Here is a 25,681-nt window from a genome sequence, read left to right on the forward strand (position 1 = left end):
CGCAATTGCTCTGTGCAGCCAGAAGGTGAGCTCCCAGGTATAAATGGCCGGAGTGGCGAGATCAGCTCACAAGGTGACCCCCATGCGTGGTCCCGGGGCTTTCTGAGCTGCCCGCAGCCCCCTGCTCCTGGCATCCTGGTGTTGAGCACACAGGCCAGGCCTGAGATCCAGGTATCTGGAGCAAGATGACAGCACAGCATGACTTTGATGGGAAGCTGCAACTCTGGAGTCAAGGGGCCTGGCCCTGCTCCCCTCTAGGCTTCACTTTCCTCACTTGTCACATGGAGGGGTCCCCATTCTCAGCCGTCGTCGGTGAGAGAATCCAGTATGATGACGGACGTGGGCAGTCCTGCAGGTCAGTGTGTGGCCCTGCCCATTCCTCAGTGGACATTCTGAGTAGAAACCTCAGCGATAAGCTCTGATGGTCACCAGCACCCTGGGACTTCCTTTTCTGAGGCCTCCAATGAGGGGTCAGAGGCATGGCCTCTGCAACCAGATGGCCCAGGCTTTAGCCTGGCTCAATAATGCTTGCTGTGCTCACTTGGGAATGGGCTTATCCACTCTGTGCATAGTCCAGTACCTGTGCTCACAGGGTGTTATGGGCCGCATAGTGTCACCTCCAAAATTCAGATGTTGAAGCCCTAAACCGCAATACTTCCAAAGGTGACTGTGTTTGGAGACAAGCCTTTAAGGAGGTAATTAACGTAAATGAGGTCATTAGGAAAGGCCCTAGTTGAATAGGACTGCTGCCTTTACAAGAAGAGGAGATTAGGGTGCAGACATATACAGAGGGAAGACCATGGAAAGACACAGGGAGGAGCAGGCGGCCGTCGGCAAGTCAGAGAGAGAGGTCTCAGAAGGACGCAGCCCTGCCAACACTTTGACCTTGGACTTCGAGCCTTCAGAACTGGGAGAAAATGAGTTTCTGTTCTTTCAGTCATCCGGTCTGTGGTACTTTGCTATGTCATCCTGAGCAAACTATTACACGGGGTCCCCAAGAAGATAAATGTTTTTGTGCAAGTGAAGTGCTCTGAGTACCCTGCTCTGGCCCACAGGGGACAAAGTCCCCTCAGCGGCCAGTGGCCAGTCTGTAGGGTGGGGCCATATTGAGGATGGGAGGATAAAAGGAAACGGAAAGTTCTGGCAACTGGAGGAACCTCTGCTTCTCCTCCGTGCACCAGCTCTGAGCTCCAGAGTGCCCTTACTTCACCCCGGCCACACTTCCCCGCCTCTCCCCAGGACAGGATGGGCTCCACAGGCCTCTGCTGGGGCTGGTCTCTTTGCTGGCTGAGGCTGTTGCTGCTACTGTACCCTGGGGCCTGTCTCTCATCTAAGCAGAGTGTCCTAGCGCACTGGGCTGAGGTGACCCTGACCCTGGAGGGGCTGCAGGAGACTGAGGAGGGACTGTAGATGTTCCTGGAGGATGGGACAAGTGTGCTGGGAGGTGGGAGGTGAACAAGGTTGTCAGGGAGGTAAGTTCATCCCTCCAGAGAGCAGGACCAGAGCCAAAGACGCTGATGTGGGCAGACAGAGAGTCCACCGCAGTCCACTGGCCAGTCCCTTTGCTGCAGTCGGTTCTTCAGCTTCTCAGCTCCAAGGTCCCAGGAAATCTAAGTCTGAACTCTCCAAGGAAATCTACTTCTGAACTCCTCCAAAGCATTTCTTCTTCCTCCCCTTCCTTTGTGGAAGCACGTGGTAACTGAGACACCCAATTGATGTGGGCTCGGTGAGTCGAGGAGTCGAAAGAAAGATCTCTTGAACTCTCAAGGTCTGGCAGTAGTGCTCTTTTATTCAGAGAATAGGATGGGGACAGGACCTATGGGCAGTAAGAGCTGTCATGTATTGGGGGTTAGAGCTAAATTTAGAAGGCATAGGTATGTGAGCTATTTCTTTACAAGACAAAGGAAAGATCATGAAAAAAGTCATTAAAATGGTATCAGTGCAGGTGGGGTCTGGTTGTTGGTTGTTCCTGTAACTTTGGATAGAAATCAGAGTGGATTAAGTCAGGATGTCCTATGCTTTCCGAGGGTGATATAGATCAGTATGTAGGGCAGGATGCCTTGGGCTTCTCCCTGAGGCAGGGGCAGCCTTGATCCTCATCACAATGAGCTCTGTAGCTAATGCTGCTCCTTGCTGCCCCATGCAGGGGACCCTGGTTCTCTCCTGCCCAGGTCCCTTCATCAACATCAGGTTTCCAGGAAGCCATCTCAGGAGCTTCTTTAGGCAAGAGCTGGGGTATCCAAAGGAATGTTCCATTGGGGCTGGAACGAGTCCAAGAGCATGGGAAGAACTTTCCAGACACCTCTGAGGGGCTCTCAGTACATCCCATGAACTCCATTCACACCGCCACGGGATCCTCAAAGGAGGACCAAGCGGAAGTCCAAGGAAAGAAGCCGCTTAGCACCTGGGCCTCCCACACTGTTGTGACCCCAGAGCCCACTCTTCTTTGCCCCCTGCTTCTTTGCTCCCCACTCCTTTCTGGTGAGTCCACTTCTCTTGCACCTGTCCCTGCCTCATGTCTCAGTCTTTCCAAAGACCAAGTGATGAACCCACCTTCCTGTCCATTCCCTGGTGCTCAGTCTGAGTGTGGACACAATGCTGCTCCAGGCACGGGTCAACAGCCAGGGTGGTGAGGCCATGGGGTTTTCTGGATCACACACAGCAGGGACAGGTGGATGGTAATGCCATTGGGCAGGGGAGGTGGGTTCTGAGAATGAAAAGGCCACCTAAATGGCAGAAAGTGGCCCAGAGTCACAGAGCACCCCTGACCTTTATCTCCTGCTGGGACGTTGGATCTAGTTGGCCTGAGAACAAGGCCCCAGTCTTTGCAGGGGGCCAATGGCTGATGCCTTGTTTTGTGTGTCTGTGGTGTGTCTGTGTATATGCATGTGTGTTTGTGTTTGTGTCTGTAGTCTTTATGTGAGTGTCTGTGGTGTGTGTGTGTGTTTCTTTGGTCTGTTTGCATATGTGTGTGTGTGTATTTGGGGTTTCTCTGTGAGCGTCTGAGGTGTGTGTGTCTGTACCTATTTTTGAAGTGTATATCTGCTGCTGCCCAATGTGGGTCGTCTGCTTGCCTCAGGACACGCCAATAGTCAGGAGGCAAGGTGGTAGGAGAGAAAGGACTTTATTACAGCTTGCTAGCAAGAGGGAAGATGGCCGACTCATATCCAAAAGAAACATCTCCCGAACAAAGACTACAGGCCCATCACAGAAGGAGCTATTCTCCAGGTGGGGGAGGCGGCTTGTCTCAGCATGGGGGCAGACATCTGGTCCCAGTTCCTGATAGTCCTTTGTTTTACTGGATATGCATCAGAATGGAGAAATGCCCCACACCCTGGTCTTTCACTTGTCCTTGATGAGGGCTATCAGCATAGGCTCTCTGCCCTGGGCTCATCACATTCCTAAGGAACTCAAAAGAACAGTTAGCAACTTAGAACAGCTGAGAGGGGCCACAAAATCTACAAAGCATGTCTGGCGCTAGGCAGTCAGAGGACACTTAAAGTTACAATATGGTTTCCTTTCTACAATATGGCTTCTCTTATGTCAACCTTGAGTTGAGCCGTATCATATGTGCCTCTGTCTGCATATATATGTGCATCTGTGGTGTTTCTGTGTGCATGTCTAAGCTGTGTGTGTCTGTGTAAAGTGCCTACTGTGTGTGAGCATATGTGTACATACTCAAATGTCAGTTTCTCAATGTTAATGTCCACGGAACATACTGAAGAGTATAATCTTTCCCATATTCCCTATATTATCTTTCATGTTTCATTTTTGTCCAAACTCCTTATCACCAGTCAATATAATCTATATAATCTACATAATTATTCTTTGGCTGTCTCTCCTGCCATTAAAATGTAAGCTTTACAAAGGCTCTTGTATCTCTTCCATTCACTGCGGAATCTATTCTGCCTAGAAAACTGCTTGGCATATATTAGATGATCAATAAATATTTGATTTAAGATTTTTAAGTAAATTCAGAAGAAGCAAGATGAGATGACTGGCTGTCTTCAATGGAAAACTATGCGTTCTTTAGAGCATTCTCTTCTGGAGTTATTTGAATATAGCATTTTATTGCCTTTGAGCTGTTTTACAATGCTAAAATTTGTGTACAATTAATAGCAATGCAAATAGCTCATGGCCACAGACATGCACATTCTGTTCACTGGGAGGCTGCTTGAATCCCCCCACCATGCCACTTTCACATGCATTCACAAATTCATTTCAACACTACTTTACTCCATATACATATGCACATCTTCCGTTTATGCCTGGTTCTCCCATTAGTGAGTTATATAAAATGAGTTGCTGTTCAATGAGTATAAATTTCAGTCATGGAAGGGGAAAAATTTCTAGAGATCCACTGTACCATATAGTGCCTATAGCTAACACTACCACACATGTAAAAATTGTTGAAGAGCGTAGATCTCAAGTTATGTGGTGTTTTTCCCACCATAAAAAAAATCTTTAGCTCCTGTTCATTTTATATCTATGTGACAGTCATGATTTTACCTTTCAACAAAATTATCCTTTGATAGAATAAATGAACAAATTTGTGTGTACCTCTGTGCATGTGTTGGCATTTGGTTTGTGATGTGTTCTAGTCATTAGAAAGAGGTCCCCCTAGGCCAAATAAGATGGACCGTGTGACACCTTGGGCTCATCTTAAAGGATTTGGGCTGTTTCTGTTTGGCAGCTGGGAGCCACTGGAGGGTTGGAAGCATAAAAGAGACATCATTGGGTTTTTAGAATTCATTTTGGCTTCTGTTTGGAGACAGATTGGAGGTGAGCAGAGAGCAGGCGGGAAGACAAGTTTCTTTAACCATGTATTTAAGCTTCAACCTTAGAAAGTGAGTCCTTGGAGGCAAGACTGTGCATCTCACGTAAGTGCTGTAGACTGGCCTTGCATCCTAATGATAAATTACACCGCAGGTGATGAGTATGTGCCCAATGACAGGCTTCCGAAATCTACATACAGGTAAATACACAAGTAGCAGAGTTTTGGATCAAGTATTGCTTTAATTCTGGTAAAAAAAATTATGTATATATGTCTTTCCTCTCCCTGTCTCTACTCCCTCATAGCCATAGGGAATAGTTTGGAAGAGTAGAAGTGAGAGGTGAATAAGTTTGCTCATTTGTTTCTCTGCGTAGTGTCAGGGTCAACTCAGCAAAGTGCTTCCCTAAAGTGCACGGTTGTGTTGGGGATGGGGAGAGAGGTCTGGGAGACAGTGATCATGGTGTCCCCGTGTCTGTCCATTCCTTTCAGGCTTCCGTGTCCAGCACCTTCTCCTGTCCTGAGGGGAAAAGGAGCTCAAGTTTTCCTCATCCCTCATATTCCAAAGGTCCCCTACATTGCCAGGAAAAACAGGAGTGAGGTCAGAGTCTTGTAGAATGCTGGCTCTGGAGGTGACAAGCTGGTGAACCATGTTCTGGTGTTTGGGGGACTCAAGTAAGGGGTTACCTGGAGAGGTCCCTGATGGCCTGATGTAGCAGATCCTGGAGAGGCCATAGGGCAGGAGGAAGCCCGGCCCCAGTGGGCACTCCTGAGCAAGGGGAGGAAGGACAGAGAGGCACATGTAGGAGAAAGTTGGGAAGATATGATGTTCCTGTTTCCACTCCTTTTAGGACGCAGACTTCCAGCTGTTTCATGACTCTGGGGCTCCGGACAGCCTGGGCTAGAAACCATAGGAAGTGTCTGGGCACGCTTGGAGTGTGAGCCCTGGAGTGGTTGAGAACACCTAACAAGAGACCAGAGGGCTCCAGACAGAAATGTGAGAAAACCTGGAAAGGGGAAAAACCTGTCTCAGACTGAAAAGGTGAAAAATCAGCTCAGACAGAGAAAGACAGAAAGCATTCCTGCAGGGATGGGTGGGGTTCAGGCTGGGTGAGTACAAGTACAGAATTAAAAGGAATGTTTAGGGGCCAGCCCAGTGGCACAGCAGTTAAGTGTGCACGTTCCGCTTCTCAGCAGCCTGGGGTCCCCAGGTTGGGATCCCGGGTGTGGACATGGCACAACTTGGCAAGCCATGCTGTGGCAGGAGTCCCACATATAAAGTAGAGGAAGATGGGCACGGATGTTAGCTCAGAGCCAGGCTTCCTCAGCAAAAAGAGGAGGATTGGCAGCAGATGTTAGCTCAGGGCTAACCTTCCTCAATAAAATAAAATAAAAGGAATGTTTATTTCGCCCATTGTCTTGCAACAGTTGTAAAATACCATAAGGACTTCCTCTTTGAGTGGTTAATGCTTTCTTATCCATAACGATCCAAGGCTAACTTTGTAATTCCGTCTAATTACTGGGGACACCCTTGGCTAAACCAACCTCACCTCAGGACAACAACCAATCCCTAGTTAACACCATGGAATATCCTGGACACCCCTGACCAGTATCATTGACCTAAGATGTCACCAGACCCTTCCCCAGGCTCCTTCCACTCTGCACCAGTGGCTGGTAAGTGGGTGGTGCTCGGGGGGGGGGGGGGGGGCCCATCCACCAGGAGGCACTCTGAACCCTGGGGAGACCCAGGCGAGGGAGCCGGTTCTGTCCGTGGTGCTGAAACAGGGTCAGGGTTGGAGCTCAGGAACCTCTGCAGAAGGGTCTGAGCTGAGGGTCATGGTTTGGGTTTGGGGCCAGGAGGGCAAAGAGGTGGGGATGGATGGAGCCAGGGGAGAAGGTGACAATCAGAAGTGGACCTGGCCTCCTCTCTCTGCTCCTTCTCCCACATCTCCTGTTCCCTGTCAAGCATTGTCCTTCCTCAGGGTGATGTCTGTCTGCTCCACCTGGCTGAGCCACAGGTCAAGGGGATGTTCTTGCTAAGACTCTGTATACTGGCCTCTGTATTGCTCCTTTAAGTAGTTTACTTCATGCAAGCTGCACCAAATGAAACAAAAAAACAACTCTGAAGGTGAGAAGGCTAGTCCTCACATTTGACAAAGGGGAAAACTGAGTGTCAGGGTCAGCACTATCAGACACTATGCCTGGATCCCTTTTCTCCCATTCTGTACACCTGTTCCAGTGCCTCTTGGCAGGAGAGAATGGTCTCAGCCCTGATGGGGAAGGTAAGAGCCTCCTGGACACTTTTTTCTGGCTCCAGCTTGTGTCCTTCTAGGTTCCCTACTCAGCCAGGCCCTCAGACAAAAGCCCTGTGGGAAAATGAGGATCAGCTACAGCCCCCACCCTGCTTGCTCACTCTCCCCTAGACCCACTCACCTGCCCACAGCAGGTGCAGCAGCAGCTGCAGCATCTCTGAGATGGAGGATTCTGGGCATCTGTCCTGTGTCTGAAAAGAGAAGGAGAAGGTTATTGGGAGAGGAGGTTGCGGGCAAACCCGTGGGAAGCTGGGGAGGAGCACACAACCTCGGTTCTTCACAGAAGAGGAACCGCAGGCCTGAGCTTGCCCCACCTCTGCACTGCATGGATGGACACTCCACGGCCCAGAGACCCTGACATCCTCTTAGAGGGGAGCAGACAAGGAGCAGACCCCGTGTCCTGCCCCCATCTTGGGGCTTCCCTCCTGCACCAGAGCCTGGACCAGGACCTCTGAGGACATGTGAGGAATGGGACACAGCGAGTCTGTAAGGGCTTCCCATCTGAGTTGCATTTCTGAGTCCTGTTGTCTACATCAGGGAGCTGCTGAGCTTCTGCTTGACCTCAGTGGGTCACAGCCTCATCTAGAGCATAGATGGTGGGTCCTGCCAGATGGGGGATTCTTTAGAGTCTGCGTGAGTGTCTGGGGCAGAGGAAAAGAAGTGGGTCCTAGATGAGGTGACAGGGGCAATCATTTATTCCTCAAACACTGAGTAAGCATCTCTGTGTCAGGAAGGCTGGAGTCACGAAAGGAGTCTACTGACCTGGTCCATGCCCATGAGATATTCCCACCCAGTGGAGTCACTTCCTCCCCAAACACTCAATCCTGTCTGGCTTTAATGCTGCAGTCACTGGTGAGTTTGCTGTGTGTCCTGGTACCACACTGGGTATTTTCTACAATAGGAGTATGGGATTTTTTTTGACATCTAGTCAAAAAAACAAAGCAACAAGTCTTTCCGAGTTGCGCAAATTGAAACTCTATTCCCATTAAGCAGAAACTCCCCATTTCCCTCCACCTCCCAGCCCCTAGCAACCACCATCCCATTGTGTGTCTCTAGGAATGTGACTACTTTAGATACTTCCCATAAGTGTTATAATCAGATAGTTTTTGCCCTTTTTGTGACTGATGTATTTCACTTACTCTAAGGTTCTCAAGCTTCATCCATGTGGCAGCACATGTCAGGACTCCTTCCTCTTTAATACTGAAGAATATTCCACGGTAGGTACACATCACATTGTGTTTATCCACCCATCCATTCAGACTGGGTTGCTTGCACCATTAAGCAGTTGTGAACAACGCTGCTGTGAGCATGGGTGTGCAAATATCTGTTTGAGTCCTTGCTCTCAAATCTTTTGGATGAATACCCGGAAGTGGAATTGCCAGGTTATATGGTGATTCTATCTTTAATATTTTGAAGAATTACCATTCTCTTATCATACCCTTCTTGGTTTTTTGCCTCATCTTTTGTCATCACTTTACCTGGGCTATACGTTTTCACATCTTCACCCTGGACATCTCTCCTACCTCCAAACATTCATATCCAGCTGCAAAGGGGTTCCTGGACCCAAATCCAATGTGTGTGTGTGGAGGGCTTCTGCATACCATCACGTGGATCTCAGAAGTCAGCAGGGCATCTGAGACTTCAGCTCAACTCTGACACGGTCTACCTGGAGACAGAATCAGATTTTACAGGTAAAAAGCTCAGTCCCACAAGACCACCCTTCACCTAGACACCAGCCGTAAGTCCAGGTTGTCACCTGTACTTCAGATCACCTGGCTACAAACTGTGATTGCCCACGGCCCACTCTTTGGGTTGGATTAATTTGCTCAAACAGCTCACAGAACTCAGGGTAACACTTAGGTTTACCAGTTTATTAGAGCATATGATCAAGGATACAGATGAACATGCAGAGGGAAGAGATGTCTAGGGCGAGGTATGAGGGGAGGGGTGCAGAGTTGCCAGGCCCTCTCTGGATGTGTCATCCTCCGAGGACCATCATGTGTCCACCAACCCAGAAGCTTTCTGAAATGCCCTGCCCTGAGGGCCTTGTGGGTTTTTAGGGAGGCTTCATTGTGTAGTCATGGTTGACCGAGTCATTGGCCATGGGTGATTGATTCAACCTCAAGCCCCCTCCCCTCCCTGGAAATCAGGGGGTGGGACAGAAAGTTCCAATCCTCTGATCACATGGCTGGTTCTCCTGGCAACCAGCCCCCACCTTTGGGTAGGGTTCAAAAGTCACCTTTATTAACATGAACTAGAAATTCCAAGGGTTTTGGGAGCTGTGAGCCAGAAACTGTGGAGGAAGACCACACATCTACGAGAAGTATATATTTTAGTCATCTGAAGGACCAAACATATTTCTTGTAAATCACAGTACTCCAGGAGGCAAGTGGCTTGTCCAAGTAAGGCAGCAAAGAAGGATGAGAGCCTCTAAGCCTTGCTTCCTGGGCTCATACACAATCATCTGCACTGGAGAAGCAGGTCCCACCTGGCCAGCTCCCAGAGAATCAAGGCCTTGGGACCCTCCTGGAGGTGGCCCGCTAGAGGTGGGTCTCAGGGTGGCCTGTATGGGCGCCAGAGGCAGAAATGGTTCAGATGCGGCAGGAAAAGCAACACACACTTTCACTCATTTCATGCACTCATTCCTTCATCCATTCACAAACTAACATAAAATATGATCTTTGAATCAGTTTTGACCTTCAACTAGTTCCAGCTGTGGGGAAGACAGACAAACTTGAGCTTTATCTGAGGGCAATGGGAAGCCATGGAAAGTTTTTGAGCAGGAAAGGAGCAGGGTCTTATAGATATCAACATGCTTCCTCCGAGCTCAGTGTAGGGAAGAGCTGGAAGCCAGAGACTGGAGGACAAGAGGCCACAGAAGAAACTGTTGGGATCGTTCAGGAGGGAGACCGCAGCCTGGGTGAAGACAGCAGCCTTGGTGATGGAGGTAAGAAGGGATTTCAGACAATTTCAGGGGGGGAAATTTGAACGGAGGTGTGGAGGGGGAGGGAGGGAGGTGGCTAGAGTGACTCCCAGAACCCTGACTCTAGGAACTAACAGGGATGGAGGTGCCATTGTCCAGAGCAGGAGAGATGTGCAGGGCTGGGTGGGAAGAACGTGGTAGACAAGGCGGCATGGTCGGCCCTGGAGGTGGACGCCTTCACCAAGGGGGAACAGAGGGCTTGGGTGGAGCTGTGGGAGCACACACACACACACACACACACACACACACACACACACCCCTCCCACACCAAGGCCCACATACTCAAACCATTTAAACGCAGGAAAAAAGAGAAAATATTCAGACCAGTCAAAGAAAAAGACAACCGCAAAGAAGGATGAACATTACAGTAGAATTCTCTTAAGAAACTAGGCAAGCCAAAGAATTGGAAGAACCGGAAGGGGAAAACGTTAACCTAGAATTCCTGATCCAATAAACAGATCTTTCCAAAGCTGATGTAAATGAACATTTTTCCAGACCAACAATACCCGAGGCAGTTCATCCCTAGCGCACCTGCGCTAGTAGAAATATAAGAAAAGATCTTCAGGCAAAAGGAAAATGATATAATGGAGACATTGGAATGTATAAAAGGAATGAAGAGCCATTGAAATGGTTAATATGTGGATCCATATTAAAGAGTTTATTTTCTCATTAAAAATATCTCTTTAAAATAAACTTGTAAAAATAAAATATCATGGGATTTATAACAATATATTAACCACATGAAGGTAAGCAGACAAGAGCAACATATTACATGAACTGCAATTCGATTTAAGGGGGCTCAGTCACGCCTTGAAGCACTGTCCCCTTGGGAGCCTCTGAACCTGTGGGGGAAACACAGTTCTTCAATGAGGGACTGATGCCGTGGAGAGTTTGTTCTGGAGAGGAGAAGATGGGTGAAGCCACGCAAGGTCCCCAAGGTGTAGGACACCTTGAGAAGGGCTTCTCACCTGGTGTAGTAGATCCAGGTGAGGCCATAGGTGAGAAGGAAGCCAGCCCCCATGAGCGCCCCCCTGAGCAGGGTGAGGACTAGAGGCCAGGTGCCCCGCTGCTCCCCAGAGATGTGGGGGCAGGAGCAGGAGATACCTGTGGGAGAAAAGGGGGGAGAAGGATGGAGGGATGAGTTCCCTAAAGTCCACACCTGAGGCTGCTCACGGCCCCACCTAGAACGCAGGTGTCCTGCTGTACTCACCCTGAACAACCAGGGTCACAGAGCTGTGGTAGGAGCCCCAAGGGTGCTGAGCTCGGCAGGTGAATTCTCCTCCATCCCCTAAGACCACCCGGGGCAGCTCCAGGACCCCGGGATCCAAAGGCTGCGTGGGGATCAGAGTCAGGCTTCCCCGGGACCAGCTCAGCCTGGCAGGGTAGTTGCCGTCAGTGTCACAGACCAGGCGAAGAGACTGGCCCTCCTGGACTCGCAGGGAGGTGGTATTGCCCAGGACCTCTGGGACTAGGGAGACAGAGAGAGCCATAGGGCAGGGCTGAGAAGCCCTCTCTCCCTCTGCCCTCCCACAGACACAGGAATGGAGAATAGTGTTCCTGAGACAGCATTGCAAGCAAGGGCTGAGCAGGGTGAAGATCGTGAAGTGAGGTGGGGGAAGAAGAGGCAACTGGAGGATGCAGGATGGGAAATGGACGTCTGAGGAAGAGTTGGCCGTGTCTAGACACAGGAGGGACCATCCCAGGAGGAGGACCTTGATGTGTGAACCATGCAGGGGGCTGACACGCATAGGTCTGACCACCTGGAGGCTTCCACAAGATGATGCTCTCAGCCTCTCCCCTAAGGTTCACAGGGGGCCCTGGGAGGGTTCTGATCGGGGAAGTAAGAGGGTCAGGTCTGGGGTCCAAATTCTGGCAGGTGGAGGAGGAGAAAATGGAAGCTGCCAGTCCAGAGAGGGGGCTGGTCCTGTCCAGGTCTCACTCATTCCAGGTGAGAGCAAGAATGGAGGCCTAAGGTGGGGCTGCAGCCATGGGGATGGAGGAAGAGAGGGATTTGAGACATTTTCAGGAATTCAAGTTTTCAAAACTCACCAAGTCATCGGAAGTGTGGGGTGACATACAGAGATGTCTGAAGTCACTTCCAGCATATTGACTCAGGTGACTTGGGTGGGAGTGGCCTGGGAAGGGGGAGAGCAGGACACTCAGGACCATCTGGATCTGACAGGGATTTGTGACTGTCTTCAAGGCGGAGGTTGGATTGCAAGCACCAGCGTGGACGAGCTGAGCTGTAGGGTGATGCAGAAAGCAGCCAGAGGCTGGTACAGAGTTCTGGGGACTCAGTCTCCTTGTGTGAGATGGAGATGGCACAGTCAGAGAAGAGGAAAGGAATCAGGGAAAAGATGTCATGGGACCAAGAGGGGAGAGGGAAGGTCGGGAGAGAGAAGCAACTAGAGGTGACAGTGAAGGATCAAGTAGGAATTCCCAGTGACCCTGCCAGGGGATGGGAGGGGGGAGGACAGAGGCGGAACTAGAGAAGGGATGAAGAGTGAGTGCATTCTGTCCAACCTCCACTCTGTCGCCTGAATAGACTTCTGAGACCTCACTTCCACCCAGGCCTCTCCTACCTGTGCTGTTTCCCCGGAAGGCGTGGACGGTCATGTTCTGTGGAGCACCTGGAACAGAAATAAATAAGGGGCCTCCTGCAGTAGGATGGGGTGGCCATGAGCCAGGTGGTGAAGTGTGAGTGTTCTCTCCATCTCAACACTGGCCATGTCTCTAAGAACAGTCCCCAGTACGCCACCCAGACCCTGCCCCCCCCTCCCAGGAGCAGGAGGGACCTAACAGCTGTAGGGGTCTGTGGGGAGAGAGAGCAGTGGGATCAGAAGAGCCTCTCTCCTCCCAAGGACCCAGGCATCCTTCCCCAGGTGTGTTCCCACTCACTGGTCACAAAGAGGCTCAAGGAGGCTTGCAGGGAGCCCAACAGGTGCTGAGCTCGGCAGACGTATTTCCCATGGTGCCCCAGCTCCACCCGGGGCAGCTCCAGGACCCCAGGGTTCGAGGGTGAGGAAGAGCTCAGGCGCAGGCTCCCCCGGGTCCAGCTCAACATGGCAGGAGGGTTGCTGTTGGCGACACAGACCAGGCGCAGGGACTGGCCCTCCTGGACTGGAAGAGAGGAGCCGTTGCCCAGAGTTTCAGGTCCTGGCAAGAGAGAAAGAACGCTGAGCCCAGGATCTCATTAGAGGCTCTCTCTCTCTTTCTCTCGCTCTCTTTCCTTGCATCATGTAGATCTGTTTCTTCTCTTCCACTGCCCGATGGTCTCATAGCACCTGCAGTCAGCCCCCAAGGGGACAGTGCTAGGAGCCTTTCCAAGTGGCTGTTGTGCATTCTCCTGAACAACCTTGGTCCCCAAACCTCCCGTCTTGGACATCTGTGCTGATGCAGATCCCAGATTTGCCTCTACGAGCCTTGCCGTTTTGTCTTTCAACAAAGGTTCACTAAGATCTATCTAATTTAGCTGTGTCTGACAACTCACAGTCTTGTGAGCGAGATACCCAAAAGCTGGTACTCACAGAGCAATCTGATATGGTTTATGATGGGGACAAATCAGGCTGAGGGAGCCCTGAGGACAGGTGTGCGTTGAGACTTTCAGGATATGGAGGGCTTCCTGGAGGAGGAGAGCCTTAACCAGAGCATGAGAATGCGTTGGAACTGGCCAGAGGATGATGCTGATCGAAGGACCTTGTGGAGGGAGGTACAAGAGGTGCAACTACGGCTGAGGTGTGAAATGACCTGCATGCTCAGGCAAACAAATACTTCTGCAAGGCTTGAGTGAGTGGGTGTGTTTGGGAGTGTTTATATATGAGGCTGCTAGAAAAAAATGATAGGAGATTTAAATATAATATTAACCTCATATTCAGGCAAAAGTCAGAGGCATGAATGAAAATATTGGTAAATGCCACCAGTGGTTTACTAGTAAATGTTTAACAGCCTGTTCATTAAGGGGAGGAAAAAAGCTCTGATTTGTGTATTTGCCAATTTCCTTGGTGTAAATACTCCCATTTCGGCCAATTCAAAGCAACCAATTTGAAGTCACTGAACCTAGAATTTGGAAAAGATGGACGTATCTGGCTCTTGCCAACTATAAGAGCCAACATCAGTACACCACTAAATGCGACTCAAAAAAGATTGCCCATTTTTACCTGATAAAGTCACCTTCCACTAAGTTAAAAGGCCATCAAAAGACTAGAAATAAATCCTCTCAACTAACACTCAGCTGATGTCTTTAATACAAAAAGAACTTCTTCGTATCATTAAAAAAATGTCCACAAAGAAATACAAATGTTCTCAAACATAATGAAAGATCTCAACCTAGTCACAAAATGCAAGTTAACACGACCGTGAGTCCACTCAGGATCAGCGAGGACGGACACGCTCAGCAGGGCAGGGGGCACACTGCAGGTGGGAGGAGAAGCAGAACCACCTCCGTGCAGTGGGATTGGCAACATCTGTAGAAATTACACACACACCCTTTGATCCAGGACTTTCCTCTCTAGAAAATTATCTGACAGACACAGGCACAGATGTGGGGAATGTTCGTACAAGTCATTCTGTGCAGTATTATTTGTCTCAGAAGACCGGAAATGCCATAGTTTTCCACCAACAGGGGACCAATTAAGTACTTTCTAGTATAATATACTTCCAACTGGAAAACCATAGAGTCACCAGTAAGAATGAAGACGGTGTCCCATGTACTGATACAGAAGAATCTGCACGATAGACTAAGTTTGAGAAAAAGGCACGTTCAGTTCACAGAAATCTACCAATGTCACTTCCTGAGTCATGACAAAAGTGCCAAGGTGATGGGAGATTTCAACAATGAGGGATGCTGGGAGAGGGGTTATGGAAACTCTCTGTACCATGTAAATCTAAAGTTAATCCACACGAAAAATTTATTACAAATAATAAAGATGCAGAGCAGTGTGGATAGTATGATGTGTACATATGCGTATGTGTTTAAATGTGTATGCGTAGGGCCAGCCTGGTGGTGCAGCGGTTAAGTGCACACGTTCCACTTTGGCGGCCCGGGGTTCACCGGTTCGGATGTTGGGTGTGCACATGGCACCGCTTGGCATGCCATGCTGTGGTAGGCATCCCACATATAAAGTAGAGGAAGAAGAGTAAAGTAAAGTAGAAGACGGATGTTAGCTCAGAGCCAGGCTTCCTCAGCAAAAAGAGGAGGACTGGCAGCAGATGTTAGCTCAGGGCTAATCTTCCTCAAAAAAAAAATGTATACGCGTAGGTTATATTTGGGAAGATAACCAAGAGGGACGTACGCAGGTTCTGAATACTGTTTTATTCCTACTAAATTTTGCTAAGGACTGAATTGAATTTCCCCCAAATTCATGTGTCAAAGCCCTAACCCCCAGTGTGATGGTATTTGGAGGCATCTGGAGGGATCTTTGGGAGGTTATTGGGGTCAGACGAGGTCATGCTAATGGGGCTCTTATGATGACATGGGTGCCCTTATAAGAAGAGACGCCAGGGAACTGACTCTCTCAGGCCTGTGAGGACACAGCCAGGAGGTGGCCGTCTACAAGGCACGAAGAGAGCCCTCACCAGGAACCTAAAGGCTGACACCTTGATCTTGGACTTCCGACCGCCAGAACTGTGAGAAATAAATTGCTGTTGTTTAAGCCCCCCTAGTGTGTGGCATATTGCAATGGCGGCCCGAGCAGACTGAGGCACATTTTATGCTTCCTGTTTTAGACACTAACATTAAAATGATCCAGGGAAGGTGGAGAGGAGGCAGGGTCCAGACCCTAAGGGGAATGAGGGCAGGATTTTGGATGAGGAAGCGTCCCTGGCATGGGGACAGCACATCCATTGGACATGGAAGAGGCCATGCAAACCCCCTGAGAGCAGGGTCAGGGGTAGTGTGAGACCAGGTTGTAAGCTGATGATCGAGTCGGGGGCTTCCCCCATCTGCTGAGCCCACACCTGGCCTGAGCCTTTCTCCCATCTGAGCTCTGAACCTCAGCTCTGCTCTGAAGGGAGGAGACAGACCCCGCTTCCATCACAGGCCCTGAAGAGGAGAGGTTGCACCCTACCTGTGCCTTCTTTCCGGAACACGCTGATGGTCAGGCTCTGGGGTGCATCTGGACAGACAGACATAATTGTTCCCTTTTCAAGGACAAGAAAGTGGGTGTTGGCCCTTTCCCCACAGAACTTGAGAAATAAGAGCGGATGGAGTCGGTTATGCTCTTTCCTTCCTCCCCAGAGCCAGCTTGCAGGACCCAGCACCCACGATCCTGGGTTCTGCCTCCCCGTTCCCCTCCCCAACACCCACTGCCCTCAGGGACCCGGCCACCCTGGCCTGACACTCACAGGACACGTTGAGCTGGATGGTTCTCTCTGTGCTCACATCAGCTCCGGGTAAGGTCACTCGACAGGTGAGGTTGCTGCCATGGTCCTGGGGCTGTGGGGTGAGGGTGAGCACCGAGGTACGGGGAATCTTGGGGCCCTGGGAGGTGAGGGCCACCCCGACCCAGGAGAAGGTGGGAGGCGTCCCCCTCTCACAGGCCCATGGTGCAGTACAGGTAATGTTCTTGGGGTTGCCTGCTTCTAGGGTCTCCTGGATGTGGATGTCAGGTGTCTCTGTCAGAGCTGAGCAGGAGAGAGACAGAGACCAGGCCTGGAGGTGGGGCCCCCAAGGGTGACCCTAAGAACAACCTCTGCCTCAGGGCAACTGTCTCCTCCCCACCCAGCCTCAGCATCCTGTCCCCCTGGGTCCCTTCCAGGATGAGGAGCAGGAGTCCCCTCCCAGCCCCACCCTGGGGGCTCTCAGAACCCATCCACGTGTCCTCTCCTTGTCCCCATTCCTTACCTTGCACATGCACAAAGAGCTGGTTCTCTTTGTAATTATATCTCACATAAGACCCTCTTTCCACCCTAAAGAAGTATTTCCCCTCATCTCCTCTCTGTGCGTCTCTGATGTCCAGGGAGCAGCTGTAGTTCCTAATGTCCTGGAGGAGGTGGAATCGTCCCTGGGTCTTCGCCTCCACTTCACGATCTGGGTGGTTTGTGGCCACAGGAGCACCACGGTCTGTATTTGTACCTTCTCGGAACCAGTAGCCGTAAGCTGGGGCAGCATCACTCCATTCGTCCGAAGGATAGGAGAAGGTACAGGCCACAGAGACACACAGGCCCGCTTGCACCGTCACAGACTCCTGCACTTGCAGCTGGTATCTCAGGTCACGAGCCCGGGGCCCTGGCCACCCGTCCCAGCTCTGTTTGCCCCACTCTGCTGCCCACAGCAGGGGCGGCCACAGCAGCAGCAGCAGCAGCAGCAGCAGGAGCATCTTTGGGGGGACGAGCCACAGGGCCTTGGTGTCACAGGACTGAGAGGAAGCCCCACCAGGAAGCCCAGGCTGTGGTCAGAAAGGTGACTGACCGCAGAAGAGGAACTTGACACTCACGTGCTGTTGGAGCTGGTGTGCTCCTTGGAGAATAAACAGTTCTACTTTCCAGACGGGGACCCAGAGGGGGTCGCAAAGAGCAAGGAGGACCCAACTCTCGCCTCCTGGCTCCCTCCCTGTGACCTGTCTCTCTTGCACAGCTGTCCACAACAGGAAAGCAGGCACTGCCTGGACAATCACAGCCTCTAGATGAGGGGCCGTCCCTCCAGGAGTGGGACGCAGGAGGGGCGGGTGGTGGAACCTCAAGGGGAGAAAGAGGGGAGGGGTCCCCCACCCCCGGGTGAGGGAGGTGGTGACTGATGAATAAATGAACACGACCATCGCATCTTGAGCATCTACTCCTTTCAGGGGGGCGGCGTCAAAGGGACAATGGGACAGACTTTGTTTCTGTCCTGGAGAACTTCTCTAACACCCGGGGAGGCAGAGCAACCCCAGGCCCTTCCAGCTCCCGTCAGTACCGTGTGTGATGGTGGAAACACAGGTAGGAGCTCGTAGGAAACGCAATTGCTCTGTGCAGCCAGAAGGTGAGCTCCCAGGTATAAATGGCCGGAGTGGCGAGATCAGCTCACAAGGTGACCCCCATGCGTGGTCCCGGGGCTTTCTGAGCTGCCCGCAGCCCCCTGCTCCTGGCATCCTGGTGTTGAGCACACAGGCCAGGCCTGAGATCCAGGTATCTGGAGCAAGATGACAGCACAGCATGACTTTGATGGGAAGCTGCAACTCTGGAGTCAAGGGGCCTGGCCCTGCTCCCCTCTAGGCCTCACTTTCCTCACTTGTCACATGGAGGGGTCCCCATTCTCAGCCGTCGTCGGTGAGAGAATCCAGTATGATGACGGACGTGGGCAGTCCTGCAGGTCAGTGTGTGGCCCTGCCCATTCCTCAGTGGACATTCTGAGTAGAAACCTCAGCGATAAGCTCTGATGGTCACCAGCACCCTGGGACTTCCTTTTCTGAGGCCTCCAATGAGGGGTCAGAGGCATGGCCTCTGCAACCAGATGGCCCAGGCTTTAGCCTGGCTCAATAATGCTTGCTGTGCTCACTTGGGAATGGGCTTATCCACTCTGTGCATAGTCCAGTACCTGTGCTCACAGGGTGTTATGGGCCGCATAGTGTCACCTCCAAAATTCAGATGTTGAAGCCCTAAACCGCAATACTTCCAAAGGTGACTGTGTTTGGAGACAAGCCTTTAAGGAGGTAATTAACGTAAATGAGGTCATTAGGAAAGGCCCTAGTTGAATAGGACTGCTGCCTTTACAAGAAGAGGAGATTAGGGTGCAGACATATACAGAGGGAAGACCATGGAAAGACACAGGGAGGAGCAGGCGGCCGTCGGCAAGTCAGAGAGAGAGGTCTCAGAAGGACGCAGCCCTGCCAACACTTTGACCTTGGACTTCGAGCCTTCAGAACTGGGAGAAAATGAGTTTCTGTTCTTTCAGTCATCCGGTCTGTGGTACTTTGCTATGTCATCCTGAGCAAACTATTACACGGGGTCCCCAAGAAGATAAATGTTTTTGTGCAAGTGAAGTGCTCTGAGTACCCTGCTCTGGCCCACAGGGGACAAAGTCCCCTCAGCGGCCAGTGGCCAGTCTGTAGGGTGGGGCCATATTGAGGATGGGAGGATAAAAGGAAACGGAAAGTTCTGGCAACTGGAGGAACCTCTGCTTCTCCTCCGTGCACCAGCTCTGAGCTCCAGAGTGCCCTTACTTCACCCCGGCCACACTTCCCCGCCTCTCCCCAGGACAGGATGGGCTCCACAGGCCTCTGCTGGGGCTGGTCTCTTTGCTGGCTGAGGCTGTTGCTGCTACTGTACCCTGGGGCCTGTCTCTCATCTAAGCAGAGTGTCCTAGCGCACTGGGCTGAGGTGACCCTGACCCTGGAGGGGCTGCAGGAGACTGAGGAGGGACTGTAGATGTTCCTGGAGGATGGGACAAGTGTGCTGGGAGGTGGGAGGTGAACAAGGTTGTCAGGGAGGTAAGTTCATCCCTCCAGAGAGCAGGACCAGAGCCAAAGACGCTGATGTGGGCAGACAGAGAGTCCACCGCAGTCCACTGGCCAGTCCCTTTGCTGCAGTCGGTTCTTCAGCTTCTCAGCTCCAAGGTCCCAGGAAATCTAAGTCTGAACTCTCCAAGGAAATCTACTTCTGAACTCCTCCAAAGCATTTCTTCTTCCTCCCCTTCCTTTGTGGAAGCACGTGGTAACTGAGACACCCAATTGATGTGGGCTCGGTGAGTCGAGGAGTCGAAAGAAAGATCTCTTGAACTCTCAAGGTCTGGCAGTAGTGCTCTTTTATTCAGAGAATAGGATGGGGACAGGACCTATGGGCAGTAAGAGCTGTCATGTATTGGGGGTTAGAGCTAAATTTAGAAGGCATAGGTATGTGAGCTATTTCTTTACAAGACAAAGGAAAGATCATGAAAAAAGTCATTAAAATGGTATCAGTGCAGGTGGGGTCTGGTTGTTGGTTGTTCCTGTAACTTTGGATAGAAATCAGAGTGGATTAAGTCAGGATGTCCTATGCTTTCCGAGGGTGATATAGATCAGTATGTAGGGCAGGATGCCTTGGGCTTCTCCCTGAGGCAGGGGCAGCCTTGATCCTCATCACAATGAGCTCTGTAGCTAATGCTGCTCCTTGCTGCCCCATGCAGGGGACCCTGGTTCTCTCCTGCCCAGGTCCCTTCATCAACATCAGGTTTCCAGGAAGCCATCTCAGGAGCTTCTTTAGGCAAGAGTTGGGGTATGCAAAGGGATGTTCCATTGGGGCTGGAACAAGTCCAAGAGCATGGGAAGAACTTTCTGGACACCTCTGAGGGGCTCCCAGTACATCCCATGAACTGCATTCACACCTCCATGGGATCCTCAGAGCAGGACCAAGGGGGAGTCCAAGGAAAGAAGCCACTTAGCACCTGGGCCTCCCACACTGTTGTGACCCCAGAGCCCACTCTTCTTTGCCCCCTGCTTCTTTGCTCCCCACTCCTTTCTGGTGAGTCCACTTCTCTTGCACCTGTCCCTGCCTCATGTCTCAGTCTTTCCAAAGACCAAGTGATGAACCCACCTTCCTGTCCATTCCCTGGTGCTCAGTCTGAGTGTGGACACAATGCTGCCCCAGGCACGGGTCAGCAGCCAGGGTGGTGAGGCCATGGGGTTTTCTGGACCACACACAGCAGGGACAGGTGGATGGTAATGCCATTGGGCAGGGGAGGCAGGTTCTGAGAATGAAAAGGTCACCTAAATGGCAGAAAGTGGCCCAGAGTCACAGAGCACCCCTGACCTTTATCTCTTGCTGGGTCGTTGGATCTAGTTGGCCTGAGAACAAGGCCCCAGTCTTCGCAGGGGGTGAAAGGCTGACGCCTTGTTTTGTATGTCCGTGGTGTGTCTGTGTATATGCATGTGTGTTCGTGTCTGTAGTCTTTATGTGAGTGTCTATTGTGTGTGTGTGTGTTTCTTTGGTCTGTTTGCATATGTGTGTGTGTGTGTTTGTGGTTTCTCTGTGCGTGTCTGAGGTGTGTGTGTCTGTACCTATTTTTGAAGTGTGTATCTGTTGCTGCCCAATGTGGGTCGTCTGCTCGCCTCAGGACACGCCAATAGTCAGGAGGCAAGGTGGTAGGAGAGAAAGGACTTTATTACAGCTTGCTAGCAAGAGGGAAGATGGCCGACTCATATCCAAAAGAAACATCTCCCGAACAAAGACTACAGGCCCATCACAGAAGGAGCTATTCTCCAGGTGGGGGAGGCGGCTTGTCTCAGCATGGGGGCAGACATCTGGTCCCAGTTCCTGATAGTCCTTTGTTTTACTGGATACGCATCAGAATGGAGAAATGCCCCACACCCTGGTCTTTCACTTGTCCTTGATGAGGGCTATCAGCATAGGCTCTCTGCCCTGGGGTCATCACATTCCTAAGGAACTCAAAAGAACAGTTAGCAACTTAGAACAGCTGAGAGGGGCCACAAAATCTACAAAGCATGTCTGGCGCTAGGCAGTCAGAGGACACAAAGTTACAATATGGTTTCCTTTCTACAATATGGCTTCTCTTATGTCAACCTTGAGTTGAGCCCGCATCACATGTGCCTCTGTCTGCATATATATGTGCATCTGTGGTGTTTCTGTGTGCATGTCTAAGCTGTGTGTGTCTGTGTAAAGTGCCTACTGTGTGTGAGCATGTGTACATACTCAAATGTCAGTTTCTCAATGTTAATGTCCACGGAACATACTGAAGAGTATAATCCTTCCCATATTCCCTATATTATCTTTCCTGTTTCATTTTTGTCCAAACTCCTTATCACCAGTCACCATAATATACATAATCTGCATAATTATTCTTTGGCTGTCTCTCCTGCCTTTAAAATGTAACCTTCACAAAGGATCTTGTGTCTCTTCCATTCACTGCAGGATCCATTCTGCCTATAAAGATGCTTGGCAAATATTAGATGATCGATAAATATTTGCTTTAAGATTTCTAAGTAAATTTGGAAGAAGATGAGATGACTGGCTATCTCCAATGAAAAACTATGCATTTTTTTAGCGCACCCTTCCGGAGTTATTTGATTTTAGCATTTTATTGCCTTTGAACTATTTCACAGTGCTACCTGACTGTCTTCTGTTTCTTGGTCTGGATTTGAGAAATGGTGAGTCTGAGCATCCTTACTCTGTTGGGTGGGGGACGGAGATGCCCTGCCTCTATATTGTTCCTCCAGTCCTGGGGTCCTAAACTAGCTCCCCTTCTTCTTATCACCTTCCAGAATTCTCCTCTGGGTGCCTCTTGCACCATTTACAGGATTTATAGTTGTGACTAGAGAGGAGAAGCAAGAAACAATGTGGCAATAACATCTTGCCTGGATTGTAAGTCTAACAGTCAATTTTTAATGTTTTCAACAGACAAGTTGATCCATATGACCCACCCTGACATTATCACAAATAGAAATCAGACTCTACTCTCCCTTCTGGATGTAGGGCAGGCCAAAGGCAGATTAGGGATCAGCCTTTTTTACACAATATCAGAATCTTCCATTTGTTGATTTAAGAATCAGTTAATGAACTTTATGGCACTATGCTTTGTTTCTGTCATGGGTTGGGTGCTGCTGGCAAAGTTTGGACTATTTTTGTTTAAACTGATTTTTATTAAAATTAAAATATTCTCTTTTTTTTTTTTTTTTAGGAGGAAGTCTATGAGCTCCTGCTTCCCTCCACCTTCTCAGCCCAGAAATATATTTCTGAGCTCATTTTGAAGCATAAGAAGATGCCAGATGATGACATTGTGATGGGCCTTCCTGGAGGAGGGATGTGGAAATGATGCTGGGTCGGTGAGCCGAGGAGTTGAAAGAAAGATTTCTTGGACTCTCAAGATCTGGCAGTAGTGCTCTTTTATTTAGAGAATAGTAAGGAATAGCATGGGGACAGGACCCATGGGCAGTCAGGGCTGCTGCGTGGGGACGGGACCCACGGGCAGTCAGAGATGCTGCTGGCATGGGGAGCTGCTGCTGACCCCGCTACTGCTGCCAACCTGGGTGTGGAGAGTGAGGCTAAATTTAAGGCATAGGTATGTGAGTTATCTCTTTACAAGACAAAAAAAGTTAAAATGGTACCAGTGCTGGTAGGGTCCGGCCATTGGGCGGTCCCACAACTTTTAGATAAGAATCAAACCGGATTGAGTAAATGGCAGAAGCCACCGCTTAGATATTATCCTCAGCCAAAGACAAAGGAGGATTTTGGGGGGGGGGGAGTCAGTTATGTGAGGTTGCCAGACAGTAAACAACTTAAGTTCTTGCCTTCCCCTTTAAGAGTTTCCATAGATAAGGCCATCCCCCCTTCCTCCTGGTGCAGAGAGGGAGGCATGGAGATTTCCTTCACAAATGCAACTGTCTCTCATCAAAGGGAAAGCAAATTCCACTCCTCGGAGTCTGCTTCTCATCTGCAGTTTTAAAATTAACCAGCCTAAAATCCTCATCAGAAGCACAAAGACAGTGAGGAATGCAACAGAACGTGAGTACCTAGAGAATGACTCGAGGGGTTGATGGGTTAGGATATGGCAATGGAGAAGTAGACAGGGTGAGATTAAGAACAGTCTAGAACAGAGGTCAGAAATCCACAGTCCGTGGACTGCCTGCTTTTGTAAATAAAAGTTTGTTGCAACGCAGCCACGTTAATTCACTTGCAGATTGTCCATGGCTGCTTTTGTGCTGCAAACAGGGAGGTGAATAGTTGCAACAAGGGACATACAACTTGCAAAGCCTGAAATATTTGCTACTTGGCCCTTTACCAAAAAAATGTTCCTGATCCTTGACTTAGAATGTCAAGTTGAGAAGCTTGTAAATTATTCATTTGGGCTGAGGAGATGGAGAATTTTGACGATGGTCACCTCTGAGTTTTAGGAAATTTTCTGAATGTTAATATCTGATTGTGCCCATAGTAGGGCTAGTAGGAGGCGGGCAGGATGGAAAGGGAAGATTCAGGAGTGGAGGGAGATGATGCTGGAGGCCCAGTCAGGTCAGGGGTCCATGGGAGGGCTTCCAGCAGACAGTGAACTGACATGTTGTGATGTGGTGTCTGGGACAGAGCACACCCAGCCTCTGGGAGAAATGTCACTAAGGTCTCTCTGTTCAAGGGAGAAGGAACCAGTAGGCACCCAACTCTCACAGTGTAAGAGGACTTTTGCTATGTCTGTTCCATATGTGCTTTTATTTAATGCTCACAGCAACCCTTCCAGGTAGAAATTCTCTTTTTTTTTGTCTTCATACATCATTTTATCTTTTTCCAGTAATTTTATTGAGATCATAATGGTTTATAACATCATATAATTTTGGGTGTACACTATTATTTATCAATTTCTGAATAAACTTTATGTGCTCACCCCCAGCAGTCTAATTTTTGTCAATCACCATACGTATGTGCCCCTTTACCCCTTTCGCCCACCCCTCTAACCCCTTCCCCCATGATAACCACTAATCTGTTCTCTTTATCTGTATATGTGTTATCTTCCACACATGAGAGAAATCATGCAGTATTTGTCTTTCTCTTTCTGGCTTATTTTGGTTGGTGAACGCATGGAAGTGCTGAGAAAGTGGTGCTCCCAGAGAAGGCATGTGAGCCCCAGCCCCTTCCCACATACCTTGCCCTATGCATCTCTTCATCTGGATGTTCATCTGTATCCTTTATCTTAGCCATTTAAAGTAAGCCAGTATACAGCAAGCAAACTGTTGTCCTGAATTATCTGATTATCTGAGCCATTCTAGCAAATTAACTGAACCCATTCAGGGATTTGTAGGAACTTCCAATTTATAGCTGTTGCTCAGAAGCACAGGAGGATGCCTGGACTTGAGATTGGCGTCTGAAGTGGGGAGGGGGAGACAGAATTGTGGGACTGAGCCCTTACCATGTGAAACCAGATGCTATCTCCAAGCAGATAGTGTTATAATTGAGTTAAATTGTAGGACCCCCAGTTGGTGTTGCAGAGAATTTCTTGGTGTGGGGAATCCCCCCTCCCCCACCCCACATCTGGTGTCAGAAGTGAAGTGTTCTGTGCGAATAGTGAAGGAGGCACACACAGAAACACAAGCAATGGATGGCACAAAATGCATAAATAATGATGGTGAACTGCAGGGCCCTGTGATATTTGCAGCCACCATGCCTCTCCATCCTCATTCCCTCCCCACCATTACCCACTCCCCACCCCAACATAGCTCTGCTTTAGGAACACTGTCTCATTTGCTGTTTCTCCAACACATCAGGGATTCCCCAGCCTCAGAGTCCTAGCACTTGCTGCTCCATCTGTTGAGAGCCCTCAGTGATCCTCTCTCAAAGCTCCCACCGCACTCTTTCACCTCCTGAAGATGTTTTCTCAAAGACGCAAGTCCCCGGGACCATCCCTCCCTGTTCACCCGATTCATTTCCCTCCAGGGCACTTATTTCTTGCATATTTTCACTTCTTATTTGTTCATTATATTCATCCCCCTCCCCAATAAATGTAAGTGCTTGGCAGCAGGGATATTTTATATTTGTAACATATGTATTTGTAAAAATATAGATATTACCTAAGCTCTCAGAACAATTGAGAAAAGGAAGATCATGGCTGGAGGAGTAGATGAATACATGGGTGATTGCTGACCAAGCGCTCAAAACTCTCACAGCAGTGTCCACACTAGTCAGTTTAATAAATAAATGGAAGTCAAAGATCAAAGGGTGAGCAGG

At 49.9% G+C, this 25,681-nt stretch overlaps 1 protein-coding gene across 7 annotated transcripts; it reads right to left on the reverse strand.

The window, feature by feature from the left end:
- Positions 1 to 158: 158 nt before the first annotated feature.
- Positions 159 to 17,382, reverse strand: LOC106822320 (sialic acid-binding Ig-like lectin 14). Of its 7 annotated transcripts, none has more exons than XM_070498865.1 (10): positions 16,908 to 17,382; positions 16,409 to 16,687; positions 16,132 to 16,179; positions 12,965 to 13,222; positions 12,649 to 12,696; positions 11,277 to 11,534; positions 11,035 to 11,170; positions 8,607 to 8,749; positions 7,205 to 7,274; positions 159 to 175 (listed from the first exon to the last, which is right to left on the reverse strand). In XM_070498865.1, the coding sequence occupies exons 1-8, from the start codon at positions 17,380 to 17,382 to the stop codon at positions 8,746 to 8,748; spliced, it is 1,506 nt and encodes a 501-aa protein (XP_070354966.1). In that variant the 3' UTR covers positions 159 to 175; positions 7,205 to 7,274; positions 8,607 to 8,745. The 7 variants fall into 7 exon arrangements, with proteins under 7 accessions (XP_070354966.1, XP_070354963.1, XP_070354965.1 ...); XM_070498862.1 differs by lacking the exon at positions 159 to 175 and adding an exon at positions 3,109 to 3,401; XM_070498864.1 differs by lacking the exon at positions 159 to 175 and adding an exon at positions 5,001 to 5,291.
- Between the last annotated feature and the right edge of the window lie 8,299 nt (positions 17,383 to 25,681).

This window comes from Equus asinus, chromosome 26 (genome assembly GCF_041296235.1).
Source record: "Equus asinus isolate D_3611 breed Donkey chromosome 26, EquAss-T2T_v2, whole genome shotgun sequence".
NCBI classification, from domain to species: Eukaryota; Metazoa; Chordata; class Mammalia; order Perissodactyla; family Equidae; genus Equus; species Equus asinus.

Coding starts and splice junctions, on each gene's coding strand:
- LOC106822320 (XM_070498861.1), bottom strand. CDS start 17,382: ATGCTCCTGCTGCTGCTGCTGCTGCTGCTGCTGTGGCCGCCCCTGCTG. Junction 13,223..16,131: donor GTTCCGGAAAGAAGGCACAG/GTAGGGTGCAAC, acceptor CTCTCTTGCCAG/GACCTGAAACTCTGGGCAAC. Junction 12,697..12,964: donor CTTGAGCCTCTTTGTGACCA/GTGAGTGGGAAC, acceptor TTTCTGTTCCAG/GTGCTCCACAGAACATGACC.